The 27939-nt window shown below is 42.6% G+C and overlaps 1 protein-coding gene and 1 long non-coding RNA gene across 2 annotated transcripts in view; both read left to right on the top strand.

The window, feature by feature from the left end:
* The window catches only part of LOC123874205 (hemicentin-2-like), a 141694-nt gene that overhangs the window by 107039 nt on the left and 6716 nt on the right, over positions 1 to 27939 (top strand). The window contains exons 3-5 of the mRNA XM_045919450.1: positions 26871 to 27040; positions 27112 to 27252; positions 27652 to 27745. Of these exons, the coding sequence (XP_045775406.1) occupies positions 26871 to 27040; positions 27112 to 27252; positions 27652 to 27745 (405 nt within the window). The remainder of the gene's footprint in view (positions 1 to 26870; positions 27041 to 27111; positions 27253 to 27651; positions 27746 to 27939) is intronic.
* LOC123874207 lies at positions 14222 to 19891 on the top strand. Its single transcript, XR_006797854.1, has 2 exons — positions 14222 to 14274; positions 19795 to 19891. It is a non-coding gene; the product is annotated as an uncharacterized LOC123874207 (long non-coding RNA).

Consider the following 27939-nt stretch of genomic DNA (forward strand, 5'->3'; position numbering starts at 1 on the left):
CCCTCAACATTTGGTTAAAGGTCCTTTAATCTTCAAAAAGGTTTTCATGTCGCCGGCGCGTTCCTTTCTTCGTCTTTCTTTGTAACACCATTCCCGCAACGAGGCGACCGCCAAGGTCTCCCATTCTTTATACTCATTTTAAAATACGCCTTCAAAATCTTTCCACGCAACAGATCGAAAGTCAAAGACAAAATGTGTAGCGTCATTTACTTAGCGGGTTTGTTTACACTGATAATATTTCTATACGTACATAATATATTATGTCGCACTGAAGTTAAATTCCATTAGATGTGTTCTTGGCTTCTATTTAGAGGCTGTAACGAAAATGAATAAACTGCACTGCAAATATCACCGCACGATTTTTCTCATTGGGTTTCTCTGACATATGACTGTATGAATCCGTACACACTCATTGTCAATATGTCACGGAATTACATTACAATTATATGAGAGAAAACTCGAAGAATGAAATTTCGCAGTACATACCTACCGACGCGACGGTAGATGGTCCTTTTGGGGCTATTTTCGAGTACCAAATGTCTTGTGTTCTATTTTCGCTGAAATTGTAATGGACTGGGCGGACTGGGTGCAAATTAATAAGCGTAACTATTCAATTACTATTCATGGTTTCTACAATCCACAAACGTCTGACTTTATATAATTGTAATTATTATGGAATAGTATTGGATGGTTCGATGAAGATGGCAATATCATTTGATTACACAGCTATAACCATTAGTGCAGCGAATGCGCGCCGCAGATTGCCGATAATCACCGACCATCGAGCGCTGCTCTGTGTCGGCGGGAGATACACCGGAACTGTATCACCCCACATATTATGCACCGTACTCAGCTCTGTTGTGCGCGGGTCGGGGAGGCGGCATCATAGCCTAGCACTGTTTATGGAACTGATGTTTTTGTTTGTCTTGGAGATTTTTGTGCAACCGAATTTGTTTCTTTTTATTGGGACCTCCAATAGAATCAGGTACACGTTTGATGATTTACATAATATATAAATAGGCACACAAAATATAACCACAGTTACTCTGTTTTAAATAGATGTTACAGCTTCACCCCTACATCGCAAACTTACTACTAGTATAGACAAGTAGCCGTGAAGAGTGAAGTCCAACTATAAATAACTTCTATAAAAACTTACAAAAAGTAGTGTAAGGTCGATCGTTTTTCAAAGAATGGTATGTTGCGAGCAAAACTAGATTGAGCAAAGAAAAACTCAACTCTTTGATACATTCAAATGAGTTAGACAAGTTCGAGCGACGCGACGCGACGCACTCCACCTGGTGAAGTTGTGTGTCCCACTAGCACGAGTCCTGCGCCGCTTCTGTACACTTACAGCTTTACTGCTAAATAACTTGAAAAATTACCAATTTTTATGCGGACTTGAATCCCCTATCCACTTCGACGAGGAATTTCCAGAAATTCTTTCTCAGTGAGTGCCTTCGTCATAAAAGAAACCAACTTCATCCTTCAGTTTCTAATCTCAGGAGTTTAGATTGGGCGAAGTCGATAAGATCATCAGTCAGTCACCCAATTAGTAGGTACTTTTTTATTAAATTATTATTATGACTTGTAGATAGGTGAAGAAGATAGAAGGGAAATACTTTTTTTATTTACTTTTAGTAGGTAAATAAAAAATTCTCTACTCTGATACTCTGAGCGTGCAACTTGCATGTATGTGTGTGTGTGTAGGCCGCGGAGAATCCGGTCGGCGAGCTGTATGTAGGACAGACAATATTGTGACGAGAATCCGGCGAGAGGGTAGAGTCGCACGATTTCCGCCCCTAGCGCCGGCGCACAGGGTTGACGGTCGCTTCCCGGCGCCCGGCGCCCTAGCGTGGCCCGCCCGGCGCCCTAGCGTGGCCCGCCCGCCGCCCGGCGCCCAGTGTCCTAGCGCGCCCGCTGCAGGCTCCAGTGACGTCGCCGCTACGGTGCGATCCGAAACCAAGAATTGACACAAATTCTATATCCGCGCGATTGTCGAGCTTTGTGCGCAATTTACATTTATTGAAACTTTTCGCGACGGCTTTGTACAAACGAAATAGTGTCTCGTCTCCGACTCAGACCTTGCTGTAGATTTGCTGTATGAGCGTAGTAGTATTTCCCTGACGGATGTTAGCAAGCAACTATAACGAGAACTACAGCCGCCGTACAGACAGACAGAACTGCTGATAGAAGTGACAACTTAAAACCATAAAACAAGTGTAAATTAAAAATTTATAACACCCCCGACGATCCAAAGTATTTGAGTTTTCCAAAACATCATTTTCAAATAAATAACTATGTATTTAGGCAACGTCCATCTTGACAGCTTGACATTTGTCAATTGACATAATATTATGAACCTAACGGTTATTAAAAGAAGGTTATTCTTTTCTACAAGAAAACTAGAAAAGAGCTGATAACTCTTAAACGGCTAAACCAATTTTTTTAGATTATAGCTAAGAACACTCTCGATCAAGCCACCTTTCAAACAAAAAAAACTAAATTAAAATCGGTTCATTCGTTTAGGCGCTACGATGCCACAGACAGATACACAGACACACAGATACACACGTCAAACTTATAACACCCCTCTTTTTGGTTCGGGGGTTAATAACAGTGTTTTTGTTGAATTTCAAAATAATTGTAGTCCTATCAAATTTTAAGTTGAAACATTAGTTTAGTTTTTACATGTATCGGTATTCTGAGCGCGACCTTACAAGCTTTCAGTCATCCCAAAACCACTCAAAAGTTTTCACTTTAAAAATCAGAGTATAATTTGAACATCCGCGTCGCGTTAAATGAAACGTTACCTAGTCTTAATACTATGTTCGTTTTACCTACAGGCTTAATTCAACTCCATCGTATTAAATTATCTATAAGCCAGTATTTATCTACTATATGTAGCAATAAAACATGGAAAAGTCAGTTTTTCTTAAAAGAATCTGCTTTCCATACCGATGTTAGAGTCCCAGACAGCACAAGTGACCCTGCATTTTTTGTATATAGAGTTATAGTTAAAACTCGTAATGATTAGATTTCACTTTACATTACTTACAAGTTGTCTTTTCTCGCAGATACCCACTTTGCATGAAGTTGACTCGGTCTGGTCTCAGTCACATTGCGACTGTAAGTTTAGCATTCAACCTAGATTCAACGACTAAGTTATTCGTTCCAAGTTTCCGTTTCAGGCGCTGAGGCCGCGGTTTCTAGTCTGCAGGAGGCCTTCATAGTGAACATTTTTCCAATTTTTGTCTAAAATAGCTACCTGTAGTTAAAATATTGTTCACTGACGAGGCATACTTACATAGTCGGGTTACCAACTGAGATTGGTGTGCGTGTAAGACGGAGGTTTACTTCACTAACGGCCTCCCAGGCGCAGCGGGGAGTGTTGTGGTCTTACAAGCGGGAGGTACCGGGTTCGCTTCCCACTAGGGGCACTGGTCTGGTCTGGTGGGGGTCAGTCAATACCATACTCGCAAAGCCGTGCCGCCAAGTGAGTCAGCGTTCCGGTACGATGCGTGTAGAAGCCGAGTCAGCTCGCATCCATCTTACACTACATCAGCACTTACCAGGTGAGATCGTAGTCAAAATCTAGCTTGTAATGAAATAGAAAGAGTACTGTGTGAGTAGTCCCTTAACCTAATAAAAGGCAATATAGTGAGGAAGTCATACAATACAATGCATAACATATTACATTGCTCATATTAAATTTATCAAAAAATATGGATTCCCGCGGGACGGAGTGATCGACCCGCGCGTTACCTCCACTGTGTCGAAGTGAACGCGACAACGCGAACATCATACAAATTCCCTTTTCATACAAAATATGTCTTATAAGTTTCATGAAATATTTTCACCTATTCAGAAAAATATTTTAATAAGACGTGTTACTTATCACTGCTTACAACTTACAAGCGCTAAGCGGCTCGCGCGTCGCGCGTCGCGCGTCGCGGCAATAACGCGGTGATACTATTCAAGGGATTATAGGTTCAATACCCACCCATGGTCACACACTTATACTTACTTTCTTATGCCTGAAGGCATAGCTACGTATAAAAGCTTAAACTAACTGACACACGATATCAATGTACTTCTAGGCAAGCGCGCTCCATCTTAGGCTGCATCATCACTTGCTAGCAGGTCTGATTGCAGCCAAGCGCTAGTCTATATAATTTAAAAAAAAAAAAAAACTTATATCGCTACTACCTCGAAAACTTCAGATTTACATATTTTATTGACCCCCGACCCAAAAAGAGGGGTGTTATAAGTTTGACGTGTGTATCTGTGTATCTGTCTGTGGCATCGTAGCGCCTAAACGAATGAACCGATTTTAATTTACTTTTTTTTGTTTGAAAGGTGGCTTGATCGAGAATGTTCTTAGCCGTTTTTCTTTCTTCAGCCGTTTAAAAGTTATCAGCTATTTTATAGTTTTCTTGTAGAAAAGAAGGTTAGATAACCCTTAGGTTCATAATATTCAAGTGTCAATTGACAAATGTCAAGCTGTCAAGATGGACGTTGCCTAGATATACATAATTATTTATTTGAAAATGATTTGTCGGGGGTGTTGAAAATTTTTAATTTACACTTGTAGTTCTCTACGAGTTATTTTTCTTTACGAAAGTTTTCATGTCGACAAAGTCCTAAAAATTTTCCACACATGTCAAGCGGCCACGTTGTTGAGTGATCGAGACGTCCAGTACATCGCTCCTCGTTTTGAAAGCTTTGTCTAAATCACACTGCAATGTGCCTACTTGCTGGTTGTTTGTATAACAATAATGTTATACGTACTTAATACTTATACAAAAATCTTCACAATTCACAAAGCAAAACATTTTAATTTTGCACAGCTTTGCTATCTCGACTTCAATTCAATTTCGTAGAGTCAAAGCCTTTTTATGCATTTTAAGAAATACGTTTAGTATTATTATCTTCATTTCTGCAGACAATGCCTCACTTTATCGAATAAAGACTGCGAGTGTTAGTGTTCGGACTGTTCGTTTTAGGGTTCCACAGTACGACGCGGGATCCTTATAGTTTTCAAAATAGGCTGTTATTTTTCAACCCTTACGCAGAGTCTGAGTCTGAGTGCGCGAGTCTGACTTTTTTATTTAACTGTGTTTAAGCCGCGTCCATCACTGGAACTGGAATCACACTGGAATGTGAGCACTCGCTGGACCAGCGAGTGCTCACATTCCTCACACGAGTTAATTATTCAGCGCTGTATGTAAAGCGATGTCAAGTGATGCTAATGCGGCACACATACATACACAAACACACATACACTTCATGAACACTCGCCATTCACGGAGGCGAAGAAAAACGTTCATTGCGACGACGCGACCGTGCGCGTGCGAGCGCCGCAATCATGTTACTCATACCTAATGCCTTACGTACTACATAACATGATGGGAGTAACTTGATATAACAATGATATTATTAGATTCAGTTTCATTTAAATACATCAACTTCACACGAACATCACAGTTCCCAAGAGGCTAATATACATGGTTGTTCATGTATTGCTGCAATGTGGCTTTTAAAGAGAAATTCCTTAGTAAAATTATCATGACAGTTTACCGCAGTATGCTCACAGTACATGTATACGGCCTGTACACGAGCATCATACTGTTCTTACAAGCCTTTCGGAGAGCGAATTCACACACTCGTCGCGGGCGACACTTCAGCTTCACTGGCGAGGACGTTCAATGGCATGCAGCGAGCGAGCGGCTATTGGCTTTAGCGGCGAACATGACTATTGTGGTTCGTATCACTAGGTCTACCGATTTCTGATATCGTCAGTTGAATTTGCATTCTAAGCATTGCAAAGTCACTTCCAATAAAAATACGTGATGTTTGAAAAGCTATTCAGGTTGAAAATTTGTCAACCGACATTTTAATTGTATTTCCTGCAATTAGTTGAACAAATAGTGCAATCCTAACCTTTTCCGAGTACATTGTAATTATTTATTAAACCACACCGATTAACCCGATACACGATAACATTAAAATTGCCTCAGCGGACATTAGTGGCTGGCGACCCCCCTCGAACCCCCCTCCAACCCCCATCCAACCCCCCTCGCGTATTAAAGCGCGATGAGCGCAGTATGGCGGATGAACGATGGCCCTGTTATTTGCTTATTCCCTCACTCGGGTCATTTGTTTTAATTGAGTTTTAATTCGCAACATTGTGTCCAGTTGCCCGCCGCCGCCGCCACCGCCGGCCGGGGACATCACATTACTGACGACTGATCTTCGGAAAACGAATTGGAGATCGGGAAAATATGGCAGTTTGCATGTATTGCGTTCCACATGAAATTAACTATATTTTTTTTCCAAAAACTGACTGAATTCCGTACACAGCGGCTGCTCATCTCAACGGAGACTAGTCAACTATGAAGAAGACAACTGTGTGAGTGTTTGCGCAAACACTGGCACATTTTCTGTTCCGTCAATCTCATAGGGACGGCAATCTGATACGAGTTACGACTCGAGCGACATCAGGCGCCGACGGCTTTACGTACCTATTTACTGTCTGAGGCATCGAGATGCTTCACCGCTAACTTTATTGAGAAAAACTTAACAGAAAAACTCAGTTTTTTACTCCCATCTGGGACCCCAAACCCGAGACCTTACAAACCTCAGCCGGAGAAGACAAGTACAGCCACTAAACCGACAACACAGTTATTTTCTCGATATAAGTATAATTATTAAATCGAGAATAATTTGAAACGAGCAACAGCAAATGACGCATTGAAACCTTTTAGTCCATATGCTCGAGAAATTGCACCGATATGTTTTATGTTATAGCTCGCAACTCGCAACGTCAGCTATATCTTATTTAGTCGGCGCGTCGCCGCGTCGCAATTTGCTACAGGAGGGCACGCGGCGCCTTTCGAGCACATTCGAGAATATTCGAGCACATTCCGGCACATTCGCAGACAACGGAGCGCGAGGGCATCCCGCAGGGCCGCGAGTGTCGGTCGATATGTATTTTTAAAAAAATTCACGAGATCTTAATCTTAGCTAACGCGGGCAAAGTTACGAGAAAAACATAGTCATATTAATAAAAATTTATGTTGTTGCATAAAGTGAAATACGAATTACAAAGTGTTCCGATACTCCTTGAGACGCGGCGTTCTCAAGGGGCGGAGGCCCCGGGCTCCCCGAGCGTCGGGCGTCGGGCGTCGGGCGTCGGGCGTCGGGCGTCGGGCGTCGGGCGTCGGGCGTTTTTAATAAATAAAACTAAACTTAAGACGCGGACGCCACAATTCCCTCCAAGTTTACAAAGTTCAAGTTCCCAAGTGTTCGGAATCAGCGCTCAAAAAAATAAACGTTGCGAGGAACGAGAGATTGTTTCTTGTTGAGGAATTACATTAAGTACTTAGTATTACTTCCCACCGAACAGTATGTAGTACCTAAACACTAACTACTAATAAATTGTATGATAAAGAACATTCCATTGCACGTATACAACACACTCAAAGCTTTATAAAACGATTCACGATTATAATAATAACGACGTACAGGCGCGCTGTCACAGACAGCATGAGAATATTTACATCAAGAAAAATAAAATGTTAAACTAGATAATCATAAGCTTTACTTTAAAACTAAATTTTAATACATTCTGAGGTTTCTTCGGGAATGTTATTTAATAGAAAAGTTAGCAGTTTGTGTGGCGCGGGATGTGTTGTGAGGAAATTGGGAAAGTTGGCCGACGCGCTGTCGGGAACTGACTAATAGCTTAACTTTACGTTTACGACCAAATTATGGGGAAAATATTATTTTCACCGAGTGGCTAAAATATGACAAGGTTAAAAACAGTGGCCCATAAGCCTTGGTATAGTAAAATAAGTATGGAATTTCGCAAATGTTGTTCATGTTGTGTTGTGTTGTAAATGTTGTACTAAATGTAAACTATATAGCAGATTCAGAAGCTTTTAATAAATCGTAGTTAAGTATTAAGTATATGAACTATTTCGTTACCTTTTTCTCTATTTATTAATTTCAACTGTACTCGTACGTGTTATTGAAGAGTGACGGTTGCCGAGTTTCTTGCTGATTCTTGTCAGTAGTGCTGGCGTTCCGGGGAAAATTAGGCGATGGAATTTGAAACTTATGGAAATATCACAATTTCCATTGTAACAATATAATGCGTTAAAGCGAAATAGGCATGAAATTAACTCCGTTCAATATTTTATGTAAAACTAGACTGAACAAAGAGAATCCGAGAAACGGTATCGTCTTTTTAGTTCGAACCTGGCAGAGTCAAGCCTCGCTCCGAACGAGCGGGAAAACGTGAAATTGAGTTAGTTGCGCTGATGTCGGCGCAGACACCAGTCACAGCTGGTGCTGCTAACTGGCGTCCGCGGCGGAGCTCGGTGTCGGGAACGGCCGAAGGGTTTCCCGACGCTCCGACCTAGAGAGCCCGGTCTAAAACTGGTAGGCACTTAAATTTTGTAGAAAAGAGAACCAAACCAATGTGGTAGCTTCGTGATGTAATTAGCTTCAGTTTTAATTTAATCTAGAAATTATGAGATTTGAGTTGAACAGATATTATAATGATATCCCGGACCGCACCTCGTCATTTGACTTGTAGACGTAAACTGGATACCTGTCGATTCGGTGTGGGCGGAAAATTGACCAGGCAAAAATATTTTTGCAACAAAATTGACTTCAATCAAACTATGGAGCACTTAAATAGAGTATTCTATTAAATGACAGTAAATATAGAGCTACAATAATATAATGAAGGTTCCAATTTCACAAGAGTACTATGGCAATAGTAACAGTTTGTTTCATTTTCAATTGAAAACAAAATTGTAAACTTGAGGAGCCCGAGACGTCCGTGTCGTAATTGGAGTTTCATTCTTTAATAGGAAGGTTTACCGAGTCCACGCCGCGCCGCACTGCGCCGCTCCGCACCGCACCGCACCGCGCCGCGAACGGCAAACAAGACTTATTGTTTCCTTTCACCAATTTCAGCGCTATAATTGCATTCATTCATGTTGAGCCATCTTTTCACTACTTTATTACAATTCTGATTCAATTTATGCTATGTTAGTATAAGCACTAAGTATAGGACTCATGCTCACAAGCGAAGGACCTTCTACCTATGTATACCGAAATCTCCGAGATTTTTAACCGATTTGCGTTTCTTTTAATCGATAGCGACACACTTTGCGACATTGTCCCATAAAAAATTTGGATTCCAACTCCTCAATCCTGATGCTGCGGGACCTGACCACCAAAATTAATGGGATTTAGAAACTGTCGTCGGTTATAAATTGATATTGAAAGTACCTTTACCAAGTAAAGACTCTGTTGTTAACCTCGAGCACCCAATTCTGATGCTGTAAGGAATTGCATTCCTAAATCCTGGTGATCCCTCGGGATTGGCTATTAAGGAGAGGCTACTTTTGTCCTGGGAAATCAAAAGTTCGCACGAGATTTTTAAAAATCCACGCGGGAGAAGCTGCGGGCATCAGCTAGTTTGTAATAAAAACGTTCGTTATCAGTATCAATATTTTACACAAAATTAAAATGGTAGGTACCTACTCTGGCATTGTCACGTGTACAGCATTCACTGTGGCGCTCGTTGATCAAATACAAATAGTAAAAAAACCGGCCAAGTGCGAGTCACACTCGTGCACTGAGGGTTCCGTACTCAGGTATTTTTTCCAACATTTTGCACTAAATGCATAAATCAAAAACTATTATGTCGGATCTTTTGCCTATATATGGATAGGTAGCTATATTAAGTTGTACTAACTTGTATTTACTTTGGTAAATGACAAGTCCGGCGCCTGCGCAAGACAGTGGCGCCACCAATCTACAAATCACTTGCCTTGCGGTTGTGAGCAAAGTAGGACATCGTATTTTGTGTTCCTATCACCTCCCAAGAATCCACGTGGAACGTTTCCCTAAGGATCAAAAAAGTCAAAGGAGTCTCTGCCTACATTTCGAGAGTGTGTGTGCTTACCAATCAAGTGCGCCGTGCGTGACTAGAAGGGACGAAGCATATGCTAAAGAAGATATCAGGTTAGTGCAATACTTTCCTATCTATTTGGGCAAGAGATTTCGTCATATTTCCTAACAATTATACAGTCCACTAAGTAATAATTATAATAACCAGTGCAACATTCAAATTGCGTGCAAAAACCACACAATTAAGTATACATAAAAATAAAGAAAAATCTGTTTTAGAATGTAAAGGTAAAGCCCTTTCTTATGATACCCCACTTGGTATAGTTATCTTACTTTGAAATGAAATTGTGGTTTACGATTTATGACGTATACGTGGGGGGGGGCACATTTTACCACTTTTTTTTTCTATTTTTGTGTGAAAATCTTAATGCGGTTCACAGAATACATCTACTTACCAAGTTTTAACAGTATAGTTCTTATAGTTTCGGAAAAAAGTGGCTGTGACATACTGATGGACAGACAGACAGACAAACATCACGAATCCATAAGGGTTCCGTTTTTTGCCATTTGGCTATGGAACCCTAAAAAAGAATTAATTGATTTCAGTTTGAACAACAATAGCATCGGTCGGAGCCAATTGATCGTTGTTTGTTCATCGCTGCTGCCACCACTCCGCCAAGTGCGCGCTGCTCGCTGCCGGCTGCAAGCTCACTCGCGAGTGTTTCAATACATTGCACGCTGCATCTACATAATGTGATGATTGAAATATTCTGCTGTCTCAAATGTTAAAGCATAGTAATAATGTAATTGGTACAGTACAAGTGGCACAAGTTCACCTACGTGAATTTTATTCATAGTTGTCTTTCAATAATTGATCAATATTATAAAGTACAATAATGAATAGTTGACTCTACTTCTGGATACGGAGCGTTAGAAGTCAGATCTCTCCGACTTCGCCCCACGGAATCTTTCCCACCTAGCTTCACTTTGAACTGGGTTTAATTTGGAAAACATCCAATACCTAAAATCTTAAAAGGTAGACATTCAGCACATTCCCAAATGCATGGAAAACTGCAATAGTTAAACCTCTTCCAAAAGTAAATATTCCAACCAGTATGAAAGATCTTAGGCCTATCAGTATTTTGCCATGCATATCTAAGATCTTAGAAAAACTTGTATATGCCCAAATGACATCTTTTGTAGAGGAAAACAACATTTTACCAGCTCACCAATCAGGATTTCGGAAATGCCACAGTACAGCGACCGCAATGATGGATGTAATTGATAACATCCTGACAGCGCAAGATCAGGGCATGGGAACTATGCTGGTGCTGCTTGATTTCTCTCGAGCATTTGATTCGCTCGATACCACTCTATTATTGTCAAAGCTGTCTTATTATGGATTTGGAACGTCAACCTTAAAGTGGTTAAATAGCTTCCTCAGTGATCGGGCCCAATCGGTGCATATAGACCAAAGTGATGGTAGTCAATTGATTTCATCAACGTCCCCAGTTCTACGAGGAGTGCCTCAAGGATCTGCACTCAGTCCGTCGCTTTTTGCTGTATATACAGCAGACATAGTTAACTGTTTCTCCAACTGCAAATACCATCTCTATGCTGACGACGTACAACTATATTTCTCATTCAAACCACAAGACGCAGCAGACGCAGAAATCAAAATTAATGAAGATTTAAAAAGAGTATCCATCTGGTCAGATAAAAACTCTTTATTATTGAACCCTCTAAAGTCTAAGTGCATGATACTAGGAACTAATAAGATGACGAAAACGATCGAATCTCTCAATCTACAAGTTAAAATAGGAAATATTAGTGTAGAAAGAGTAACTGAGGCAAGAAACTTGGGAGTAATCTTTGACTCAAACCTACACTTTGAATCACATATCTTGAATATAGTCAAAAATTGCTTCTACAGATTAAAAGTACTTTATAAGATAAGACCTTACTTAAGTGTAGAAGTTAGAATTCGGATATGTGATTCACTAAAATCTTGTCCAAGTTAAACTACGCAGACACAGCATACGGGCCTTGTCTGCTTGGAAGAACCAAGAAGTTAGTACAGAGAGTCCAAAATGCATGCGCTCGATTCTGCTTTTCCATTGCTCCTCGTTCTCATATCAGTCCCTATCTCAACAAAGCAAACCTATTAAATATGTCAGCTAGAAGAAATCTGCACTTGGCTACTTTGTTGTTTGGGGTTATTTCCACTGGTAAACCAGAATATCTTTTCACGAAGATTAAGTGGGCAAGGCAGCACAGTAGGTATGCGCCAAGAAATTCGGCGTGTCAAATAGCCGTGCCAAGGCACAGGATCGCCGCATTCCGAGGGAGTTTCAGGCTTGCTTTCTCCAGGATCTGGAACATTATCCCACCGCCAGTGCAGAACCTCAAGTCAGTATTTGCTTTCAAGTCTAAGCTTAAAAAGATACTATTAGAAAAGCAAAAGAGCTTGGAAGCACTTACTTGAGTTTACTTTTTTATCATCAATCCGGTATTCTGGAAAGTAGCCTGAAAAATAGCGCAGGGAGTTTCTTAGACTTTGGATCTACAAATTAGTTGGAGATAGAGATTATAAAGAAGTAAATTTTACGGCTATCTGCGGACTTAGTCAATTTTGCATAGGGAGGTCAATCGCACAGCTCAAACAGAATAATATCTAGACTGATCCGGGACGTCGAGCTGATTTTTTTCAGGGGTTGCCTGAAAAACAGCGCTGAGGTAGTGTATCCACGTACACTACAACAGCATTATGCTGAGGCGATTCCCTTTTTGGGACAGTTTGGCGCCACAGACACGCATTCTGTTTTTTACTATTATTTAGATTTTATAATTGTTTATTTTTAGATTTAATATAAGTAGATATAAGATTCATTGAAATTCCATGCAATTCGGCTCAGAGGATCACCGTGCCTTTGCAGTACAAGTTTATTATTTATTAGAACTACGAAATAGCGGTGGTCGTCTCGGCCGAAATGCATGGAAAGCTCGGTAAGTTATGTTTTAGATAAATATTTAGGTTTTTAAGTTTAATTTATTAGTTTTTATGTTTTATCTGTTTTCATTCTATTTACTGTGTTTGCGCCTAACTTTATAGTCCCGAATAAAAGTATATTTATTTATTTATTTTATTTATTTATTTTCGGACGGATATCTCAAGCGAGTAACTGGAGCCACTGAGCACTAACTGTATTGTGTTTGAATTACACCTACATATGTCTAGTAGAAAATATCTATGAGATGAAAGGCAGCGAAATTAATTTCAAATTGAGAATGATGATAATAATTATAATGTGTGTAACGAATGGTAACCATTTACAGTGCTCGTCGCCACCACGCGCGCCACTCTCACACGACCATCTGCCGCCGACGAGATGTTCCGATTGCGCCCTTCTCCGTTCCTTCCCTCGTGTCGTGTAATCACTGCATACGTCGCTGCCACATTAGCCGTGCAAGCGGAAGTAAGCTCTAGTCTGACGGATCAAGCGCTCAAACGAGATGAAACGGACAAATAGTGCATTTGAGACGCTCTGTTCGCAAATTGCTTCATAATAGCTTTGTTGTGCGTGTGCTGCATGTCAGGGCGCCGTCGTGAATCTTGTGTCGTGAGGGATTAGTCGTTAGTTAGTTACGCGCTGAGCTCGCGTCACTACGCGTATGCAGTATGTATGCTAAGTAAGTAAGCTTAGAATGGATATCCGTTGGCTGCTGTCGCCTGAGCGATTGATTTTGAGCAGCTGAGCGTCGCGCGGCCATCACGTACACTTCCATAGAGACGCCCGGCGGCGACTCGCGCGTCCGGACAGAAACATCAGCTGCCGTAAACAAGTATATTTTTCTTTGCTATGGAACTTAGAGAGGTCAGACGTTCGAACCGTAGAAACCAATGTACGCTCACTTCAATACTATAGTGTATCCAAACTAGATGATGCAAAGTCACTGCAAATGAGCATGTATGTGGGTTTAGAACAATCCGTAAAAATCCCGCCGAGACTGTTTCATTTTCCGGAACAAAGAGAAGCTTCTTCTTCCCTTAAACCTTTTTCTCGGCACTGAGACAGTAATTTGTAACAAGAATAAGGAATCTTTTGGCTCTAAAACAATAGGCTGATGATTGTTGGTTTTTTGTTTTTTTTAAACTTACCGATCACGCAATAACTTACTTTAATTTTTATGTTCGAATCTTGTTCCCGATTAGACCACCAATTCTTAAACACAGCTTTGCCGGAATTTCACATGACGCCGAGGACAAATCTAATACTGATTGTTGGCGCACCACGCCGGATTTGTAGGTTTACTTGTGGCCGAGATCCATCGGATTTGGCGGAGGTGTATTAATTACAATAAAACAGGAAATATAACTTTTTACATTATTAATTTATGAATTCGACCAGCAATGAAAATTGGTTACAAAAGACAAAGAAGAGTGTTCAGTTTTACACAGATAATAAACGTCATTCACGGTCACGGCGCGCGCCCTGGGTTCCTGCATATTCGAACGTGTGCGCGCACATACTCCGGGCCCTGGAAAGCCTTCAGCTTTCAAGACTTCCTTTCCGTGTCGTTGGGGCTCGGCAGTAAGCAAATGCGGCCGATGGCGCGGCGCACGACGCCCTTCGCTGTAGTGACATCTACGACTCGCGTCACGCCGTCCTCTCCAGGGAACAATTTTTTGATTCTTCCTAGGCGCCAATGTAGTGGATGTAAGCCGTCTTCCTTCAACACTACCAGGTCGTCCACTCGTAAGTTATTTCCTGTCGTCCGCCACTTGACTCGTTCTTGCAGTTCGGAAACAAATTCGTGACTCCAGCGCCGCCAGAACAGCTGACGCATTCGCTCTATGCGTAGAAACCTATCGATCTGGCTTTCCTTAGTTTCCAGCAAGTTAGGGCTTGGCAGCGATACCAGGGGTCTTCCGATTAAAAAGTGGCCCGGGGTTAGGGGATAGAAATCGTTGGGTGAGGAGCTGAGGGAATAGAGGGGTCTACTATTAAGGATGGCTTCTATTTGAGTAAACAACGAGCACAGCTCCTCGAAAGTTAAATGCGTGTTTCCTACGATCCGGGTTAGGTGAAACTTCGCCGATTTCACGCCGGCCTCCATCAACCCGTTGAAGTGAGGAGCGTATGGGGGGGAGAAGCAAAATTCGACTCCTTCGTTGGCGGCAAAATCATGAATAGCATCGCTATTGCCTTGCAGAAATTCGCGGATTTCTCTTGCCGCCGAGACGTAATTTCCACCATTATCGCAATGAATTGACCTTGGGAGACCTCGGCGTGCAATAAATCGCCTGAGCGTTAAAACAAAAGCGTTTTTGGACAGTTCTGAGACCGTTTCTAAATGGATACACTTGTATTTGAAACATATAAAAATACATAAATAAGCTTTCGATATTTTGCAACCACGACCTTTGCGATCCGTGATCATAAATGGCCCAGCAAAGTCAGTTCCAACAACATGAAAGGGAAAATCTGGCATAAGTCTTTCCGAAGGTAAGTTGCCCATGATATTCGTGGCCGATCGACCCTGAAAACGCCTACAAACTATACAATTGAGAACGGTTCGTCGCGCAAGGTTTCTACCGCCTATAGGCCAGAAACGAGTTCTAATAGAGGCTAGTAAAGCCTGCGGACCTGCATGTAAAAGCTTGCGGTGTTCCTGCTCTAACAGCAATTTTGTAAAATGATGTTTAGAGCTTAACAACATGGGGTGCTTCATGTCAAAGCTATATTCGGAAGCTTGTATACGTCCACCTACCCTAATTAGACCTTCATGGAGAAAGGGGTTAAGTGCCGCAATATTAGATTTAGGATTAAGTGACTTTCCTTTTAATAGCCTGTCGTATTCTTTTTGAAAGGACTCTAACTGGGAGATATAAACTAATTTTTGGAGCGCTTTGTCAAGCTCAGACGCGGATAGTGAACCGGTGAGTTTATTTTTTGGGTTCTTGCAATTATGCATAAATCTATTGATGTACCCAAAAATGTTTTGTACCGTCTTTAGTTTAGAATGTTTTTGTACATTAAATGGTGATGGCTCTGCATCATTTGTTTCGACGACGTGCGCCTTCACCTCAGGTAATTCATCCGTCTCAATAGGAGGTTGCGACTGCGACGATGGCCATTCAGATTCTGGCATAGTCAAGAATGATGGCCCAAACCACCACAGGTTACAACTTGCTATGTCTCGGGGATCTACTCCACGAGACAGCAGATCTGCTGGGTTGTGCTCCGTGGGAACATGATGCCATGCCGACGTCTCAGTAAGTTCTCGAATAGTGGCAACTCTGTTTGCCACAAAAGCCTTGAGATTCTTGGAGCCATTCCGTATCCAAGCTAATACGATGCTCGAATCAGTCCAATAGACGATTCGTGAGATTTGGCAACGTAAAGCTTGAGATACAGTGGAACTCATTTCAGCTGCAAGCAGAGCGCCCGAGAGTTCAAGACGGGGAATTGTAGTTGGAGTGGATGCTGGAGCAACGCGTGATTTGGCGCAAAGCAAATTCACACGCACTTGGCCTTCTTTATTAAATGATCTTAGAAAGATGCATGAGCCAAATGCGCGTTGCGATGCGTCGCAGAAACAATGCATTTCAATGGATTCTGCATTTGGGATTATCGTTAATCTCGGGATAGATAAAGAGGAAACTGATTCCATGCCGTCAGTGAAATTCTTCCAAGATTTGACAACTTCTTGAGGTGCTGGATCATCCCAATCCAGTTTTAGGGACCATAAGGTCTGAATTAAAATTTTGGGAACGATAGTGCACAAAGATAGGAGCCCCAAAGGGTCGAAAAGCTTGAACGTTGACGAAAGTATCGTGCGTTTAGTGACGGCATCCACTGTGCTGACATTGATGGGAAACTTCAGAATATCTCGGGATGGATCCCAGCTCAGACCAAGGGTATTTGTGGTTTCGCTTATTATTAGGTTCCCATTGGACTGAATGGTTTCAGCTGATAACAGAGAAGGTAAGTTGGAGCGATACTTGCGCAAGTTGAATCCCGCCTTAGCAAGGTTTTCAGCAACCGTCTGCTGAATGAATCGAAGTTGGCTCTCATCGTCATGACCTGTCAATAAGTCGTCGACATAAAAATCGGTTTGTATAATCTTTTTAATGACCGGGTCATCACATTCTTCTCCAACTTGCCAGAGACAACGCGTTGCAAGAAAACTTGCGCTAGCAAAACCATATGTGACTGTGTTGAGCCTGAGAGTTTGTAACGGTTTGTCCTCTGCATCTCGCCACAAAATCAGCTGCAAATTGCGATCAGACTCATGTACTAATATCTGACGGTACATTTTTTCGATATCAGCCGATATCACATACTGATATTGACGAAATCGAATAAGGATGTTAAAAAGAGAGTCTTGTATCGTAGGACCTATCATTTGTATATCATTTACGGATAAACAAGATAGTTTAGAACCTGGTGTGCAGCTGTGATTGGCTGTGCGACTCGATGCATCGAATACGACGCGGAGGCGCGTTGATTCACTGCCCTCGCGGATAACTGGATGGTGTGGGACAAAATAGCCGTTTTTAGGTCGGTCAACATCTGAAATTGATAGATGTCCTAGGTGAGCATATTCATTAATGAAGTCTACATAAGCCTCCTTAATTTCAGGTTGCTTTTTGAATCGACGTTCCAGATTTAGAAATCTCTTTTTTGCCATATAGTATGAGTCACCCAGACAATCTGGTGTTTCAGTGAGCGGGAGTTTAACTATGAAACGCCCTTCACTGTCTCGTTTGGTATGTTCTATGAAATGATTTTCACACTCTATCTCTTGCGAGGTTAGTAGAGGTTTCGTTGGTAAGCTTTCTAGCTCCCAGAATCTTTTTAAATCCTTGTGTAGACTTGTCAAGGAATTATCCGTTATGTCACTAGCACTATTAGTGACTTTTGTAAAATTGCATTGTATGGTGTCATCACATTTTTGGTGTAACGGACCTGCAATGAGCCAACCTAATTTTGACTGGCGCAGAATAGGATTACCTTTGCCAAGGGACTGCTGCTTTGATAAGATCACATCCCAAAAGATGTCCGCACCTATGAGTATACCTATTTCTGAAGGTTCGTTAAATTGTGGGTCTGCAAGAGCAAACGAAGCTAAATTTAAATGTGAAATATTAATTAGTGTTTTAGGAATTTTTCCTGAAATTTTAGGGATGACGAGGCATGATGAAATAATACTGAACGGGTTTTGTTTGGATTTGATGCGTATTTCGCACCGTTCAGCAGGAAGCTTGAACGCTATGTCACCGATTCCTGTGACATTTTTCGTCTCGGAGAGTAATGGTGTCAGATTTAACTGTTCCTTTAACTTTTTTGATATGAATGTACACTGGCTAGCACAATCTAGCAGTGCTTTTGTAGTAACAGCTTCATTAGTTTTAGGATTGATGACGTCAACCAGTGCTGTACACAATAGAGTCTCTGAAGACATGGTGGCTGACATCGCAATGGGATCAGAAGTACCTTCATTTGTTTCTCTTGTTTCTTTATCAGGCTCAGAAGCCTTACATATCATAGTGCTGTGACGCTTTTTACAGTTCTTGCAAGAACCTGGGGTCTTGCAGAAACGTTGATTATGCCCTACTCGCAAACAATTTGTACATAATCTTAGCTTGGCTACCAGTGCTGCCCTCTCTTCAATTGATTTTGATTTGAATTGTTCGCATTCATAAATGCGATGATCCTTTTTACAAACCGCGCACTTGTAAGTTAGCGAGACATTGGAATTGTCACCCTTCTCAACAACAAAGGATTTAGTGGATACAGAAGACTGAGCTTTTTTATAGCCTTGTGAGATATTCGGAGTTTGCTTGATGTTCTTGTTTGGTTCCTGCTTACTGCGGAAAACAGACTCAAGCACGTCGGCACGAGCCTTCAAAAAAGTCAAAAAATCATCAAGTGTAGGCATCTCCGAAGACCTGACATTAGCATGAATATATTCTTCCCATTTGACTCGGGTATTGCTGTCTAACTTTGCTGAGACTAAATATATGATCACAACATCCCAATGCTCGGTTGGTTGGTTTAAAGTTTTAAGTGCCCGCAAGTTTTTGGTAATGTGATCAACAACGAATCTTAAAGATTTGTCACTCTCGCGAGTCTGTTCAATGTTAAAAAGTAATTTTAAATGACTATTTATCAATTGACGTGTGTTGTTGTAACGCTCACACAATAGATTCCACGCTTCAGGATAATTAGCATCAGACACCTCAAGATTGCTGATCACTCGAGCCGCTTCACCCTCTAAGTATGATACGAGGTAATGAAACTTATGTATATTTTTAATTCTAGGGTTGCTGTTAATCAAGGAATTGAAAGTGTCTCTAAACTGAACCCAAGATTGATAATTTCCAGAAAAAGGAGTGATTTTAATTATAGGGAGACGAAATCCGATCACTTCGTGATCCTCCTCGTCTGCCCCTATCGCTGAGGTATAACTTTGGTCGAATGATCCAGCTTTCTTAGAGGCACTGTTGTCCGATATGATTTCTTTAGCAACAGAGATTGAATTATAGAAAGCTTGTTCAATGGTCTCCCTAGTGTCTAACTCAACGCTTAAATTCTTTTCATCCAAGCCCTCTATTTGATCTTGCACACCATCGAACTCGGCGAATAATGCTTCAATCTTTGCTAACCTTTGCGTCAGTATGTCGACCTCAGATGGAGTTATTCTACGGCCTTTTAGGTCGTCTAACTGATTACTGAATTTAGTAACGCGGCCCTTAATTGAGGCACGTTTTAAATTTAAAGCTTTAAATGTATTTTTCCTGTTTTATTGCAATTAATACACCTTCGCCAAATCCGATGGATCTCGGATTTGGCGGAGGTGTATTAATTACAATAAAACAGGAAATATAACTTTTTACATTATTAATTTATGAATTCGACCAGCAATGAAAATTGGTTACAAAAGACAAAGAAGAGTGTTCAGTTTTACACAGATAATAAACGTCATTCACGGTCACGGCGCGCGCCCTGGGTTCCTGCATATTCGAACGTGTGCGCGCACACTGATAAATAATGCATCGTACTATTTGTATCATGTAAATAGGTAAAGAGACAACAATGGGGTTACCGACGACGGCCCTGACAGCTGACAGCTGACACGTCCGCGTCGGGGCTACTGTAGCGACAGCGACACGGCGGGCGGTCGCCGCCGCGCGCCGCACTCACGCGCAGGCGGAGTGCGTCACGCTACGAGACACGTCGATCCGTCGATCGGCCGCGAGGCCCGGCTGCGGCCGCATCGTCACGAGGACAAGTGTGCTTTTTACGTCTAACGTAAATACTGGCAAAATAATTGTGTAATGTTGATGATTACACACACGATGCACAATCCTCTAGTGACATTGCACATGCAGCAGCGTACGGGTTAGCGGGTCCGGGTCACAGTCAGAAGTGATCGACGATCGACTGGACAGCGGGCGAGTTGACCCGCATGTGATGCTGCACCCTCATTGCACGCGACTGGCCCCGGGCGGCGGGCCCCACGGGGTTGGCCCCGGGTGGCGGGCCCCACGGGGTTGGCCCCGGGTGGCGGGCCCCACGGGGTTGGCCCCGGGTGGCTGGCCACGGGCGGCTGACCCCGCGCAGTTGGCTCCGGGTGGATGGCCACGGGCGGACAGTCACTTTTTCTTAATTTTATAGAACTTATATAATTAAGAAAAAGTGACCGTTATCTACGTAAAGTGTTACAAATAAACTAGGTTATATACCTTCCTAAGCTTTGTTATTTTATTAGTAAAATGAATGTTTCTATATTTGCTGAGAGAGTCAACATTCGCTCCGAGCTGCGCTGCGCCGTTCCCTCGCGCCATAAACTACATTAGTGTGACAGGGACTGAGCGTGTTCATTACGCTGCACGCTGCGGCGAGGGTTTGATTACAGCGAGTTTCTACAATGTTGTCTCCTTTTTCAAGAAGTGCAAGATATCGCACTCATTATTTTGGAGTGTTTTGATCTGAATAGTTTACTTATAGTTTCCATTCAACCTGGGCCAAGTACCTGAAGCCTGTCTTACAATAAACACAGAAGACTGTGCAGTACTTTACGCCAATGTATTGACGTTTTACAAGAACATTATAATCTAGGACTTGGGAACGTAATTATGTCATTTCTAGACACGGTTAATGTTGCCTTACTAATTATTCATGTGTTAGTCAGTCAGGTTTGCCGCGGGGCATTATCGCCGATCGCGGCACGACACGACAGCCGACACCAGCCCGCGGCGGGCGATTAATGCGCCACTCCACTGATCGCAGATTAACGCCAGATTAACGTGAGATTAACTCAAGTGGCTAACCACATGAAGGATACGCAATTGACTGCTCGTGGCGACGTGCAGACAATCTCAGTACTAAGTGTGTCCATTAAAAACGATTGAATACCAGCGCCCTGATGCAGTCACACTCCTACACTGCAACCATCGCAGTCAACCCTGAGGGGCTCAAACTCTCTTTGTCTTTCTCTCTTTCTGCGTCGCATTTCTCAATTGGAAGATCATAATCTCTTTCCATTAATGTCATAATTTTAAGGGCTATAAATATAATTCATGGTAAGGGGCTTCCCAGGTACTTCCGCCACCTACCGCATAATTATCTGTTCCTACTGAGAGCTCACTACTGACTAACTAACTCTCAAACACAACTTTAAATACGTATATACTTTGATACTCCAAATATACATAATATTTAATAGTTATAAGGGAGAGCAGAAACCGACATCGTTAGAACTCAAAGTGCATTATTCTTCAACAATCACGCTCGCTACAATTTTATGAAAAAAAAAAAAATCTGCTTTAAAATGATTTGATTTTTTATAATGCAGTAGATAAGTACTCGCAGGTAGAGCGAGACAAGGCATTAGGCGTGACGTCCTTTTCTAAAGGCTCCGTTACTGAAAATAATGAGTGCGACCCGTCGCGTTGCCTCATTAGTGGGAATTTCCAAGTGTTCAATTATTCTAAAACTATATTTTTTTCTGTATTTAAGTTTTTATTTGTTCATACTTAACTATATTTTCTTACTTTTTATGGGAAATAATTAACGTTGAAATATACATATTTTATCTGAGATTTAAAGAAAAGTTTATGCTAGTAGTATACCTGAGATCCGCACAACACATCGCACAGAACGAGTTAGTCGAAGGAGCGACTGCCGTTGGAGCAGTTGTAAAGCGTAGCCCCAGTATAAAGTATAATATATGCAATTATAGGCCGAGTATAAAGTCTAGTCGATGTCCTGAACTTTGTTTCTTGTCGTATATAATGCATTAAAGAAATCAATCTACTCAAAACGTGACCTCAATATTTAACCTCTACAAAATTCTAGGAAATACAATAATAAACACAGACAGACACTCAGTCTGTTTGTGCTGGGCCTTAGCCCCGCCGTACGCGGTTGCAATTTATTTCGTATCAATATCCTTATTCCGTAAACATAATTCAGCAACATGAGGAGCAGCAGCGACCCATTACCTTACTACTTGTATGAGAAATAGTTGTGCGCTGCCCCGCGGCCCCGCCTGCCCGACCACACTGCGCCACTGGGGGCGCGGATATTATCATATTATTATTTAAACAAATTAGATAAATCGTGGCACCACCACCAGTTGTACCTAAATTGTATTAAGAGGAGAAAACTAACGTACTTACAGGTAAACGTACAAAATTACATATCAAAAGGAAACATCCAAATAACTCAGCTTCGAGTATTAGTATCCATGTCTCCCGCTCCGTGGCCCGTGTACCTGCGCAGTGGGTGAGTTCGGCGACTCGTGTCGCGCGATGCGACACGAGCACATTCACTGAGCTCTGTACTACACCGCCGTTGTCGCGTAGCACGAGTTTGTACATCTCGTATCGAAGTTGATAGATTCCGAATATCGGAACACTAACACGTCGAAATAAAAAGAAGAAAGAAAGCTGTTTTAAGATTCAAGTTTGTTAATATGTATACTTACCTCGACCGTAATCCTCCTAGGCGGAAACTTTGTTAAACAAAAATTGGTATTCAATGCGTTTAAAACGTTAAGTCCATTTTGCTCTAGCGTTTTTATGTCTCGATTTAGTTTTATTTAATCATTCAATTTAATCTTTGATCTTGATACTAAGAAATTCTATCGATATTGCCGCGATACATAAACATATGCTAAGGTCGCTGCTCCGATTAGAATAAATTCGCTTTTTATCGCGTCCGGTGCTGCTCCCATACCGCCCCCCGCCCCCCGCCCCCCGCCCACCTCTCACCGGATGTCGGTGATGGATGAAGAGCAAGCTCCGCGAGGCAACGGTACTCAATTTTTGCATTTCCCGTCAATCCAACGTTAATTTATTGATGTCGAAGCGTCAGCATTATGATAAATAGGTACGAGTAGCAAAAGTTTGCGATGAAATTCGTTTCCGAAATTTGTTTCATAAAACCTGTTCGCTTCCCGGAAAAGGTTTCTGCAAATACATAAAGGCCTCGTAAGGAACAATGTGGGTTATCTGTCGCTCGCCGCTCCGGTCGCCAGAGTGCCGCTACACGCGGGACTCACTGCATGGACGGAAGGGACGCTTGCAGCCTCCGTACCTACTGCTTGTGTTGCAACTTGTGAAACATGCACATTGCAAACCTGCAACATGACGTCTGTGACCGTGCTGTTTGTTTACAGCTTACAGCTGTCGGCGGCTTCCCTCAGCGACTATATGAATCCTCTGTATTGCCTACCCCGTGGGAATTCACGGAAATCCAACCTTATCCCTTGTCTACTTTGTAATGGGCAGTACTACATCTGTGCTAGCTGTCTATAGGGCCGAGGTTTCGGGCTGGACGATGACGAGTCAGTCAGTATAAGTTACAACTTTTGTATAATTTACATTTATTTGTTAAAGCTAATATTTCACTAGACTTCCTGCGTATTAAACATAAACAGTAAGTAAATGACCGTGCCTGGTCCGCGCCGCGCGGAGCCTGCGCCCGGCACTGGCGCCGCGCCAGCGCCAACCGGCGACAGCCACAGGAAACTACACCCTCCGCGCACAGTAATAATATAAAGAATAGAAAGACGTGCTACGACTGTGTTGTTGCTGCGAGCAGCGGTATCGCGTAGCAAAGTGAATAAAGCGGATATGAATCATTGATATGACCCGCTGATCGCTATCTGCCATATTTTTGCTATATTATTATGATAAGAAGCCAGGAATCTTATCGCTATTAAGATTTTGTGTGACATTTACACTATACAATAAACAACAAATAACAATTAACAATAAGCCGCAAACTCGGCATGGCCGAGCATTGATAGCAATGCTCAGCGCTGGTTTTCAGTTTGCTTCAAAAAATATTGATTAATAAAATAAAATTTTATATCATATTACGTCTTGATGTCTGGACTTTGTTTGCATTGATCTGGGTTTTAAAAACCCATGGGTACTCTAATTTTCGGGATAAAATACCTAAAAATATTGAGATTGAAGAGGAGGATTCCTGAAAAGGATTTTCGCTAATATTAGTATAGATTTTTGTAAATATATCAAAAATTTTGCTTATTTATTATATATTACTGAATGCCCGGAACTTCATCCACGTGGATTTACATTTTGAGAATCCCTTGGGATCTTTTTGTTTTTCCGGGATATAAAACATGAGAAAAGTAGATAAAGGTGCTTTAAAACATAAAATTTTGTTATGATTGAGCTCGTTTTTTTTTCTCATCTTTTTTATCTGTATTAAGCATTGCGCTTGCTGCGCTCGTGCTCCTATTTCTTATTGGAATCCATCTGGCTGTCAAATTGAAAGGTGAAATTCCACAACCAACCAGGCATTCGCCCCGGACTCGGATAAAACACCCCCGAAACCAATACGTGGCTACGGCCTTGTTTGAAACCATAACATATATAAAACTACATCAATATACTTACTTGAATGGGATCGTAATAGTATTTTTATAGAGCTCCTAACATAGTGAATAATACGGAGAAAGAATAAAGATCATTAAAGGGAGGCCGCGGTGAAACGGGGCGGACACTTACACGCTGCCTGTGCCCGGACCTAGCGTAGCCGACGCCCGACACCCGACGTCGGCCCGACATCGGCCCGACATTGGCACGTGGCCAAAAAGCCACGCCACTAGCTATCATAGTACGAGTGACACCGACAGCACAAAAAGAAGTTCAATGAAAACCCGGAAGTAGAATAGTACTTATTATACGTATCGGTTCCGGTATCTCAGAGTGATCTCGGCAATGTTGGCAGCTTCAGTGAAGAATTCCTTTATCTAAAGATTTATCCAATTCGTATCATAATATTCTGTTCCCGGCCTCATAGGGAAAACGGAACCCTTATATTATGATCACTTCGTTGTCTGTCTGTCCGTCGTGTCTGTCAAGAAACCTGTAGGGTACTTCCCATTGACCTAGAATCATGAAATTTGGCAGGTAAGTAGGTCTTATAGCACAAGTACAGGAATAAATCTGAAAGCCGCGAATTTGTGTTTACATAATTGAAAAAAAAATTAAAACGTGTTTCAATTTTCAAAGTAAGATAATTAAATACCAAGTGGGTATTATGTAAAAGGGCTTTACCTGTAAATTCTAAAACAGATTTGTATTTATTTACGTATAATAGTTTTTGATTTATCTGCAAAATGTTGGAGAAATACCCGAGTACGGAACCCTCAGTGCGCGAGTCTGACTTGCACTTGGCCGGTTTTTAGCATGATTGTCCTCATACGTCAGCCTATTTAAAAAAAAATTATATTCCCCTTTGTGACGCGTACAAAAGGTTTCAATTCCAACTGATGAGCTCCTGCGTCGTCGCATCCGCGCCCTGTGCAGGCGTGTCTATAGTAACAGTTATAGTAGTTCATTGATTACTATAATTAATACTTAGATATCTTGTTCTCACAACCTTTTACTGCATCTCTAATTGAATACCACCTGGACGACGAGCGCGCACCGGTTCATTGTAACGCGGCAGTCCCGCAGCCAGGCCGGCCGGGTGGCGTCGCGCGCGGCGCCGCGCTCGCGCGACCAACAGGAAGAAATGATGCCGGTCAGGGGTCACCAGGCGTCTGCCTTTTTGGCTAAACTAACAGTTGAACTAAATTGGTCGCAACCGTGCCGTTGTATCACTGCTTTACAGACGCGGTCGCTCGATGACATCACTGCAATATTATGTAACGATTTGGACTATTTTTCTGCCGCCTTTCTTTCTGCTTCATCTCGGCAGGAAGGACGTTACGAAGTACCTGCGCACCGGGAGTGGTGCAATACACTATCCGCCTCCAGTCGAGCGTGAAGCTTATTCTAGATTTTGCATCTAGAAGACGTATTCGCGGACAAAATTAGAATTAGTTCTTATATAATATCAATTCATTCAATATGAGCAGCAATGCGAGCAGTTCATTTATAGTAATTGTCAGCTATAAAATTGGTTTATCTGTTGAGATCATAAAATACATCTCGCCGAGTGTACAAAAGCTGTAATATGGAGCGTCGTCGGCGCGAAGTGATGCTGTGTGCACGCGGCCGATACTAAAGCTTAGGATAGGAACACGTTGCGCGTCGCCGGGGATTATCCCGCGCACTGTGCAGGAATGTCCTCGTAAAGTGCGCGCCGAGGGAGGCACGCCGCGCCGCGACCGTTCATACTATATCATACGATATTCGCAGATACGACTGAGTATATTATTGTTTTGACATAAAGTTTGTTCAAAATACTAAAGGACTTATCGTTCTGAGATCATAAAAGTGAAAAGAATTTGGAGAAGGATCTGTATTCCGGGAAAACGCCAGTTTAAGATGAGTTTAAAAACTTTGACGCGCGTGTCATTTTTGTCCACGTCATATTATGTTATTACTGAGTATGTTGTTTTTCACGAGTTCCTATTGTCCCCTCACGGCGTGTGTGTTGTTGCAGTGCTGTCGTGCGGCGAGGCGGGCGGCGGCGGCGGCGGGGGCGGCGCGGGCGGCGGGCGGGGGGCGCGCGCGCGGCGCTACGTGGGGCTGTACACGGGGCCCTACTTCGACCCCTCCGCGCCCAACAACATCACGGCGCAGCTCGGCACGCACGCCTACCTGCCGTGCAAGGTGCGTGTGCGCAGCGTGGTGTGGCGTGGAGTGACGTCGCGTGGTGTCGCTGACGGGGTGGCGTGTTGCAGGTGCGGCAGCTGAGCAACAAGTCGGTGTCGTGGATCCGGCGCCGCGACGCGCACATCCTCACCGTGGACCGCTTCACCTTCATCGCCGACGAGCGCTTCCAGGCCTTCCTCGTCGAGGCCACCGACACCTGGACGCTGCAGGTTGCTACACTACATACACCACCACGCCGCACCTACTCACCATCATCTGCAACCAGTTGCAATCGAGAACGAATGATTCTGAAAAGAATAAAGAACGGTTTTAAATCTTTACATAATTAATATCTGCTCTAAGCTTTCACAAGAACGGTTTGCGAGCGTCTACTGTGGGAGAGCGAGTGTAGCCGCTAATCTTCTTAAAAACAATTGAGAATCTGTCCTTATGTGAAAAAACGAACCAAACTTCCCTTTGCCGTGCCGGCGCAAAACACCATGCTTCAAAAACACCGTAGTGTTAACATTATATCGAGACAGCTATATTTATTTGTAGAGAGAAATGTGAACAAACGAGCTGAAACAGTAGACGTGGTAGTGTGTAAGCTGCACGCGGTCGTGTTGCAGGTGAAGTACGTGCAGGCGCGCGACGCCGGCGTGTACGAGTGCCAGGTCGGCACCGAGCCCAAGATGAGCCACTTCGTGCAGCTCAACGTCGTCGGTGAGTACACCGCCCCCGCTACCGCCACCACTACCGCCAACACTACCGACACCACTACCGACACCACTACCGACACCACTACCACCAACACTACCGACACCACTACCGACACCACTACCGACACCACTACCACCAACACTACCGACACCACTACCGACACCACTACCGACACCACTACCGACACCACTACCGCC

Source organism: Maniola jurtina, chromosome 18 (assembly GCF_905333055.1).
Source record: "Maniola jurtina chromosome 18, ilManJurt1.1, whole genome shotgun sequence".
Classification (NCBI taxonomy): domain Eukaryota; kingdom Metazoa; phylum Arthropoda; class Insecta; order Lepidoptera; family Nymphalidae; genus Maniola; species Maniola jurtina.